This window comes from Lupinus angustifolius, unplaced genomic scaffold (genome assembly GCF_001865875.1).
Source record: "Lupinus angustifolius cultivar Tanjil unplaced genomic scaffold, LupAngTanjil_v1.0 Scaffold_584, whole genome shotgun sequence".
In the NCBI taxonomy this organism is placed as follows: domain Eukaryota; kingdom Viridiplantae; phylum Streptophyta; class Magnoliopsida; order Fabales; family Fabaceae; genus Lupinus; species Lupinus angustifolius.
In genome coordinates this window covers 5,308-14,863 of record NW_017727919.1, presented here as the reverse complement: position 1 = coordinate 14,863, position 9,556 = coordinate 5,308, and the positions used below count along the sequence as shown (strand labels likewise).

The window sequence follows — 9,556 nt, the reverse complement described above, 5'->3', positions numbered from 1 at the left end:
CTTGAAACTAATCCATTTCGAGGTGCATGGTTAGAACTAATTCATTTTAAAGTATATGGTTGGAAATAGTTTCATATGTGTGATTGTTTCTCCTAACAAATGTTGCTCACAAGAATTGAATCATTAACTTTTTAGTCACACTTAGTCCCTCCTAATATTACCAACAAGACATTGTGCAAGGTCTTATTTATCATGATGACTAGAAGGTCAAAGATTCAATTCCTAGAACGACAATTGTTAAGATAAAGAACTTGTACTTCAAAAAGGACTAATTCTTTACCCAAAAAAGGTAAATGGATACCCTTAGTTATCCAAAAAAACTACAAGAGTTTTATTTTATAGTATTGCATTTGGTGCATACATTTTTTTTGGACTGCCAATTCCATACACATTCATAAATGAAGAGGAAGCAAGGTGAAAGAAGAAGGTGAAGCAATACCTCCATGTACACTTTGACATGTCAGGACGAATTGCAACTTCTAATTACTGAGGATGAACAAGGCAAACTTGGTTGCAAATGAATTCAGAGTACATCCATATGTTGTAAAAGAAAACTGAACACCGAGCGACTACCAAAAAACACACAAAAAAAGGCACAACAAATTTGATCAAATAATTTATTCTCCTTCCCCTCCAAAGTTAGATTTGAATCTTTTATTCAGAAATTATATCAAGTAACCCAAAAAGGAAGAGTATATTTATACTTTTCCTTCAACCTAAGCATATGCATTAAATTGAATATCATTAAAGCTTCGAGTGCATTTGAAATCAGCATATGAACATGGGTGTCATACCAACTACTATATTTAAAGCCTAAATGAATACAATTTATAAATAAAACAAACATTACTAGAACCATCTTAAATTCATATTTTGGGTGAAACAAATGAATTCATTCACAAACACCAGTAGGATAATTAGTCCCCATTTAAGTAGGGAATTTTAATTGTGACCTTAGATGCATTGGAAGGGAGAACAGGACTTGCATTATATGAACTTCTTGCTGATTCCAATGCTCGGGTAGTTTGAAGAGCCATCTCCGCATGAAGTTGTATACATTTCATAGCCATCTATAGTAAAACAAAAATGTTTATTTGGTAAGGCAAAAGTAATAGAACAGTTAAACCAATCAACAGAAGGACAACAAAGACCGTATTGCAGGACCGTATAGTAGAATAAAAGGGTGGGCATCTCAATGCACGAGGCTCCAACTTAATGGGGTCTGCGGAGGCTAGATGTACACAGTCTTACTCCACAAGCAGATAGGTTGTTTCCAGGAAGCAAAATAAAAGGGGCTAAGAGTAAATTTCTGGAGATAATCAGAAGCATAAGAACAAGCTATCCGGGTTAATATATTAACTACTGCCCATAAACTGCCATGAATCATAAGAGTAAATGTGCAAATGGAAATTCACAACGTCATCAAGGATTGGTAGTATTTAGTATACATCTAAGTGACTATAAAATGCTTTAATATGGACAACATTAAATAACTGTGGACTGATGCAAAAATAATTAAACCTTTGATATGATCGAAGTACAAGGAGAGGTAATTGGAAAGCTTAAAAAAGAAGGGCAATTTAGATTCTAAACCTCTTTCAAGATTCAAATATCCTATGCTTACCGTATAGCATTCTCTATCTGTGTCTGAATCCGCTACATCGAGGGCCCATGTGCGAATCCATTCAAGACCAGTGGAAATTTCTACATTTCCTTCAAGCAAGGCAGATGAAATGTAAGTAGGATGAAGAGCGACTAATATGCATGTAGCTGCAGAAAGGACAGCTCTTCTCACATATGCTTCCTTGTGATGACATATCTCTCTGCATGTTTAAAAACAAAAAATTATGTAAGTTTTACTGTGTTGTCACACTAGCCAAAAGAATAATCGAATACAAAACATAAACATAAAAAATAAAAGGATGCCAAACTGTCAATTCAACTAACATGCTCATGGAGTACGGGCACACTTTTGAATTTGGTAGGAGATTAAGGTTTTAAGCTATGTCCGTCCTCCTAGGGTTTGCAATTAAATAGACAACTAATGTCCAAGCCAGTACCTGGTTCGTAACATATCCAGAAGGGAGGGAGCAAGAACAGATGCTTCTGGATGTATGGTTACGGATTTCATACAAACCCCAAGCATATAAATTAGTTTCCCAAGGACAATAAAATCCCTGCCAAGCAAGTCAACACCATGCCTTTTTTTATCATATCCCTCCATGGCAGGAAGCATGAATGCAGCAGCATACATGGGAAACTTGTTATGAGAACACTCCATCAGGTTTTGTTGTGTAGGAGATCTTAGGCTCCACCGGCGTGTTTTCCCTTTGTTGACCTGATTAGGTTTTGAGGGAAGTTCCCTCTCATAGCTATTTGACCAGTTCAAAAAAGGTCCAGTTCCTAATATCTCTTTCCAGGAACCAGCTCCAGGAATCCCTGTGCTGCTAGGCAAGAACCAAGGTCGGGAATCTGAAACAACTGAAATAAGTGAACTATTCTGATGTTTAGGTTTCATAACTTTTGATTCAGCAAGCTCCTGAGCTGCTTCTGTCATGACATCTAGTATCATAATGCGTTGGCTGATATCTACATTGGGTGAATACAATAGCTTGTTTAGTGTCTCGAGTGATTCAAATGGGCATGTCACTGCCAAGGCAATTAATGCCCTTTGTCTTTTGTCTTCCATTGAGTCTTCTGCACCTTCTAAAGATATTTCAGAGCAACGAACCTGAACAAGAGTTCTAGTCAGATCCCTTGCTGCGTGTTTTAGTTCGTCTGGGGATGCTCTTATGAGCTTTTCAGCAACATCAATAGCTCTTTCCACCTGCAACAAAAGTAAAAAGTTTTTAAACATAAAAATTAATGAAAAAGTAGGATACCAAGGAACTTGTGCAAAAGGCAAGAATGAAACAAGTCACACACAGGACTACAGTATTTTCAAATAATGCTTGATAGTTGCAGTAATCGTTGAACAATTTAGTTCATGTAATATTATAGAATGCTTAACTGTGTATCATTAGAACCAATTAAACTTTAAAGTTTAAACTATGAGAAACCAAATTGCATTATATGTAGATATGGAAGATAATCAAGTGTCATGGGAGCAAATGACTAACCCCATCAGCATCATCAGTTTTTCGAAGAGCCACGACTACATCAGTCAACTGAGAAATATTTTTTTTCAAATCCGAGTCATCATCAGACAAATCATATGGCTGTAAAGATGAATCACCTGAGGAATATGAATTCTCACTTGCACTATCATCATCTTCATCACTAACATCTGGTTCAAGATTCAATGATGCTAGATCAACAATCTCATCTGGATCAAGGACATTAAATTCCAATAAATTCTTTTTACCCTTAACCCTAATGCTTGTCTCTTTATTGGAAGCAGAGTTAGAGTCCTTTTCTGGACCTAACAATGAAGATATTTTTGGTTCATCAACATCTTTTTGTAGATTCTCTTTCTTGGGGATAGTTAATCCAAATTCCCAATCAATTGTCTCCCCACTGCAGCTATCATCAAGATACAGAGGATTTTTTGGATCAATAATTTTAGACAGCACCAAAGCAATGCTGCTAGCCATTTTTCGGACCAAGTGATTAGGACTCTCCAGCCTACCTGAAACCATTACACAAAATTAGAAGATGAAAGTCAACTACTCATTCTGCAAGAAGGTTGGCAATCCACTTTTAAACAGATTTATAAGACTATGAAGTGGGAGTGGGGTGGAGATGGACCAACAAAAAGAGAATTCAGTAAAGCAGTCACATGTCTAATACAAATTATTCCATCTTGTTTTGAAATGTCGCTTTTTCTTGATGAATATATGATACAACGATTGACAAAATCCAGAAGTGTGGCTTGTTAGAAAACAAACTTTTAAGAGACATTTTAAATTGTTGATAGTTAAAATAAAAAGTAAGCAAGGTTGAACCGGATAGGAAAATACTACAGGTAAGTGAAACACCTGCCAGATTCTTACTGGAATTTATTCAAGGATAGTTGTACCTCCTAAGAAACAAGAGTACCAGAGATAGGATCTTAATCAGAAACATTAATTTCTGTAAAATTCAACCAAACTTTCTAATATGGCAAAGAATTGTTAATTGGATAGTAGCATGGAAGTGGAGGTCATATGCTTTAAATGACAGCATAAATTTGATAGAGTTGACAATTTACATATTTGGCTTGACTCAATGCAGGGCACAGAAAATTATACTACAAGTTCAAAATGGTGTCATTTCAATATTTGGAAGGCCCAAAATTAATCGTAAGTTGTTTCCAGATATACTATATCCTTCCTTTGGGCAAGGCGTGGATTTTAAATACTGTTTTGAAGGATTAAGGGTGGGAAATAGTTTCAATCCAACATTGTTCCTCTTCCAAACCTTATGACCAATACATTGAATACACTGAACAATTAAGTAAAATATAATTACAGCTAACTCCTTGAAGAATCAAATGCATGCCATTCTTCATTCCATCCAATTCTTCTTTAAAGAATGTCTCTAGAGAAAGGCCTAGAGCTGCAGATATATCTAAGACAAATATAGGAAAAATAAATAAGAAATGCATCATAATAATAAAGATAGCATCAGTCCCATGGAATGCTCATATTACTTCTTTATTTACACTCAACAACCCTCTTCTTCATTCACACTCCTTACATATTTACATTCAGCAACCCTCTTGTTTACGAGGAAAGCACAATAGATTGTTATAATTATAAGGAAAATTTACATTGATCTCCCTTGATATTTTACTTAATTACATTCAGCAACCCTTTTGTTTTAAAAGCTACACTCACCTCCTTTAAGATTCAGTTATCATCACACTTATCTCCCCTGGAGCAATTAGAGGCTCCGACTACTTCTTTAACTATTACTTTGGGTTCTATCATTCCATCAAATCCATTTCACCAGGGGAGGTGGTTGTAATTACACCGGCCTCCCATAAGAGGAGGTAGATGTAGCTTTTGAAATAGAGGGGGTCACGAGTGTAATTGAGCTAAAGGTCATGAGAGGTTAGTGTAATTTCCCCTAATTATAATGCAACAATTTATGTCAAATTTGAAAATGGCGAGCCATGATGCAACAGTAAGGTTGCAACCTCATGGCTTGGTGATGGGTAAAGTAAAGCTACTATATCCGACCATCCTCCAAACCCCAACAACGGTAGCCTTGAGCACTAGGCCACCATTTTTTCATTCACATCAAACAGAAACACCTATCACTCTATTCCTACATACATTTCAGTATACTAGCATAGTGAAAAAGGATACAAGCTTGCTGCTCAATAGTTGCCGTTTGCACAAATTCTTTCTTAGACCATGCTGCCAACAGATGTTGGACTATGTTCAATTGACCTGAGCGATTATGTCCTGATAAGGAGGTACCAGGTGGACATTCATGAACAGCAAACTGAAGGATCCATTTCAGGCAGATAAAAGGAAATACTTTCCAGAGCAGGAATTTCTCAACAAAAATAGACCTGAGGAGAAGCCATGAAATCATAGCAAAACAAAGGTACATAAACATATATTTTAATGCTGATATATAACTACTAGGACTACCATGATGCCTACATAATATAAGATGCATGCATTAGTTCAAAGACATAATCACAACAGTAAACAAAAAAATTGAGGAGCTGCTATCAAAAGCAAAAACATTTAAGCATGAAAGCTAAATAATGGTTCAAATATATTTTGAAGGGTCAAAACAATGTTGTAATCACTTGAAACATGTAAAATTTATTTTGGGGGTGGGGGCTCCTAGATGCTAGACCTATTTCATTCATCGTTTTCTACATTATCAGAAACAGAGAAACTATTGATGCAAAAAAAAAAGAGAGAGATGGAGAGAATATATAAATTGGTGACATTCAAGTAAGTTCAAAAGTAGTTTCTTTCAAGTTTCCACCATATAGTTCCTCAGCACTGAAGTTCGATAATGACCTTGTACAAGAGGCTACAGCTGCATGACTCACTCATCGTAAGGTCCACAAGCCTTATTTATTTAAATCAAATTCATGATAACCCTCACAAAAGTGGGGGGGATAAGAGTTAATTGGAAGTGAGGAGGAAACCAGAGCAAACTTAAAAAACTATCTGCTTTTCCTTTTCTCTTCTTCCAACAAAGTTGTCAGATTTCTTTCCTTCAATTTAAAATGGAGCATGAGTTCAGACTGTCTGTTAAAAATGGCAAAACTAATATTTCTGCTGACCTGAAAGAAGCTTGAAGCCTTAAATTTTGATTGAATAATAGCCACAGAACCCAATAGGCTTGAACATCATTTACATGATGCCTTGCTAGCTGATGCAAAATCTGCTCAGAGATTCTTTCTGTGGTATAAGGATCCCTGATTGATTCCATCACTCTCAACCAAAACATAAAGTCTGGTTTTGACTCAAGCATTTTCTCAGTACTTGAATCACTACTTGATGATAAGCAGCTGTTGACAAGCCTTAGAACTCGGGGTATTAATTCACTTGATAGCAGATCTACGGAAAAGAGTCATGAAACGTCTAAACAAACTCAGGTTTTAAATACAAATTGGGTGAAAAAACATTTAAAAGCTGGGTGTGTTTAAACATTTTACAGGTGTAAATAGAATTGCCCTAAAAAAGGCATACTTTTATTAGGAAATTATTTTGAATTGTTGTATTAAATAGATTAAGGAGTGATGTATTTAGTTTCATGATAAAAGGTTTTTTTATTCCTTAACCTTCATTATATTTATAAAGAAAATTGAGAGTTGGTTTAACAAAAGATAAAGATTCATATGAAGCAAACATGATCTACTCACAGAGGCTTACAGTTGATTCAGAGTAATTTAATGGTAGTAGCTAATGTATTTATTAAAAAACATGTTCCGGTGTCTGAGATTTTCTATTACCAGCATAGCCGCGGCGACAAATGCGAGAAAACATTTCCCCTACAAATATGAGTGCACCATTTTTGTCCAGTTCATCAGAGGCATCTACATTCTCTGGCAAAATCATCTCTCTTTCTTCTGCCAGGTGGAGTAGTTGGACAACAATTTGCTTGAAGAACAAACTGAATACTCGTGTTAAGAAAAATACTAGTGAGCTTAGGAAGGAACTCAGAACCATGACAAAATTATCCCATGATCAGTCAATGGGAATAGTGAAGCACTAAGCTATGTTAATCAACTAAAAAAGAATCCATAACTATCTAAACCAAGAAAAGAAAAAAAGGATACTGTGATGACAATGAAGTTAGGGAGTTCATTCTTGCTTTGTCAGGAATAGATGCAACAATCTGTGCCACCCTGGACACAGCTAGCTTGATCTGCTCATTTCTCAAACCTTTCAATTTAGAAGGACCACCAAACTGTATTGCTAACTGAAGCATCCCATTATTTTCAAGCAAACACAATACAAGCAATCTGTCATAATTATAAAATCTAAATAAGGCCTTCTTCCCAATGATAAATTAAGTTGGATTGTTACTTCAGACCAAATTAAGCACATGCATGATTATAATAAGTGTTAAGTAAATGATGTTTAAGTCAGAGAAAACTGCATATAAGATATAGCACAGTATAAGCATTCATGCCTTTCAGCATTTGAGATGACAGCATTAACATCAAGACCATCAGTCCCATTCTGCTGCAACAAAGGAACCAAAACCTGCACCACCTCAGTGACAAGTCCACAAACAAAGAAAACATCATAAACATGTTTCTGTGCTGGAAAGGGAAAACAAGCCAACCAGTTGGGGGCAACATCTGCAGGGAGTTGCATCTTATATGAGAAAAGAGGAAAACCAAAATGCAACATCACTAGAGTAACTAAAAATAAACTGGATATATATATATATAGGGAATGAGAGGAAGAGGATTAAATCTTGATCATATGATTGGTTGAGTTAAAATTTACTTAACAAGAGGCTAAACTACATCACTAATAAAAGCCACATGACTTTGTTTTAATCTTAAATGTTCACATTCAGATCTAAATTATCTAATGGTAAATATTTACTCCCTTCACACTCACATAAAAATGTTCTCTCATTTCATGTCTCCCATACAGGCTAGAATACTTCATACACACATATATATGTGGGCACACTTAGCGAGATGAGTGCATATTAAGGTGAGAGTATCAAACCTCTTGCTATATAACCGTAATACCGTATATGGATGGCCAAGATTAACTAGTAACAAGATCACTTAAATGGGTCATGTTCATTTATGCTCTAATCTTATCACCCAAATAAGATACAGTGATCAAGGTTCACCTATGTTACTTCTACGGTAGCAATGTGTTGTCGCCTGATATGGTTCCTAACTTCCTATTCCTATATATGTGTGTGAGACTGTAACAAGGTGACAGAACCAGAGAAGTGAAGCTTCACCAATCACCATTGAATCTAACATGAATCACCAAGATTAGAAATTTGACTTCTCTAAGTATTCGTCTCTGAGTAAGTTTTACATCTAATGTATGTTTTTCGTAGTCAAAATTCACTCATAGTAAAAACTTCTGGATCGATATGATCCATATATGTATATATATATAACAGACCAAAAAATAGTAAATTACACCGTCACCCATGAGACATAGTGAAACTACATAAACCACTCCTCGTTAATTAAGCTAAATCTCAAGGTGTCGATGCAAGTTACTAAATAAACATTACCAAGTAACAAGAACCTAGACAGTGTAGGAAAAGCAGGTCCTCGGTAAAACGCATGCCACCAATCATCTCGTTCTTGCTCGGAAAGAACTTCGATACCTAAAACCTAAACACACCAAAATTAAAAGCACAAAATTATGAACACGTGTAATTAAATAAAACTTCCAAGTTCAAAGTCATGAATGAGTCAAACCTGGTCTCGGTAACTCTCATCAACACTACCTACCAAAATGGAGAGAAAAACGTTGAAACAAAAATCAAATTCTTCTTTCAAATCAATGAAATCATTAAAACACGAAGTGGAGGAATTAGGGATAGGAATGAACCTGAGAGAAGAGAGGGATCGAGAGAGAAAACAAGTGAAGCAATGGAGTGAAGGGCGCAAATTACTTGATCAACGTGATTAGCGTTCTTTATAGCTGATATCACTTCTCCAACTTTTTCAACCGCTGCAACTTCCAACTCTCTCTCTTCCATTAGAGATTTTACGAAGCAATGTTTCTATTCAATCGCTTTTCTCACAATCGATTAATTTTTTACTTTGCTGAAGTAATGAGGGTATTCAGCTTGTACCAGTTTGGGAAGACAGTGGTCCTATGCGCGGCAATAGATTTCTATACTGTGAAACGATGTCGTTAATAAAAGAAATTTTTGTTAGTTTTCCTCTCTTTCTCTTTTTGCAGAATTTCTTTTTATTTTGCATAACTATTCTCGCATTAGATGTTATTTTTTCATCAATAAGACTCAAACCTGAGACCTTACTTAAGGGAATCAAGCATGTACCACTATGTTTAAGGTGAGAGAATAAAGTATCTCGTCACTTATACTATAAAATAATTTATCTCATTCGGCTAGTAAATAAGGCATATGTCATAATTTTAAT

At 35.6% G+C, this 9,556-nt stretch overlaps 1 protein-coding gene across 1 annotated transcript; it reads right to left on the bottom strand.

Moving 5' to 3' along the window:
* Positions 1-719: 719 nt before the first annotated feature.
* Positions 720-9,331, bottom strand: LOC109341700 (telomere length regulation protein TEL2 homolog). The gene is made up of 13 exons (XM_019579648.1): positions 9,000-9,331; positions 8,867-8,895; positions 8,677-8,779; positions 7,591-7,762; positions 7,235-7,420; positions 6,908-7,068; positions 6,236-6,512; positions 5,292-5,500; positions 4,450-4,548; positions 3,120-3,628; positions 2,061-2,827; positions 1,625-1,823; positions 720-1,070 (listed from the first exon to the last, which is right to left on the bottom strand). Exons 1-13 carry the CDS (start codon positions 9,148-9,150, stop codon positions 918-920), a joined length of 3,015 nt encoding a protein of 1,004 aa, XP_019435193.1. The 5' UTR covers positions 9,151-9,331; the 3' UTR covers positions 720-917.
* Positions 9,332-9,556: the final 225 nt, after the last annotated feature.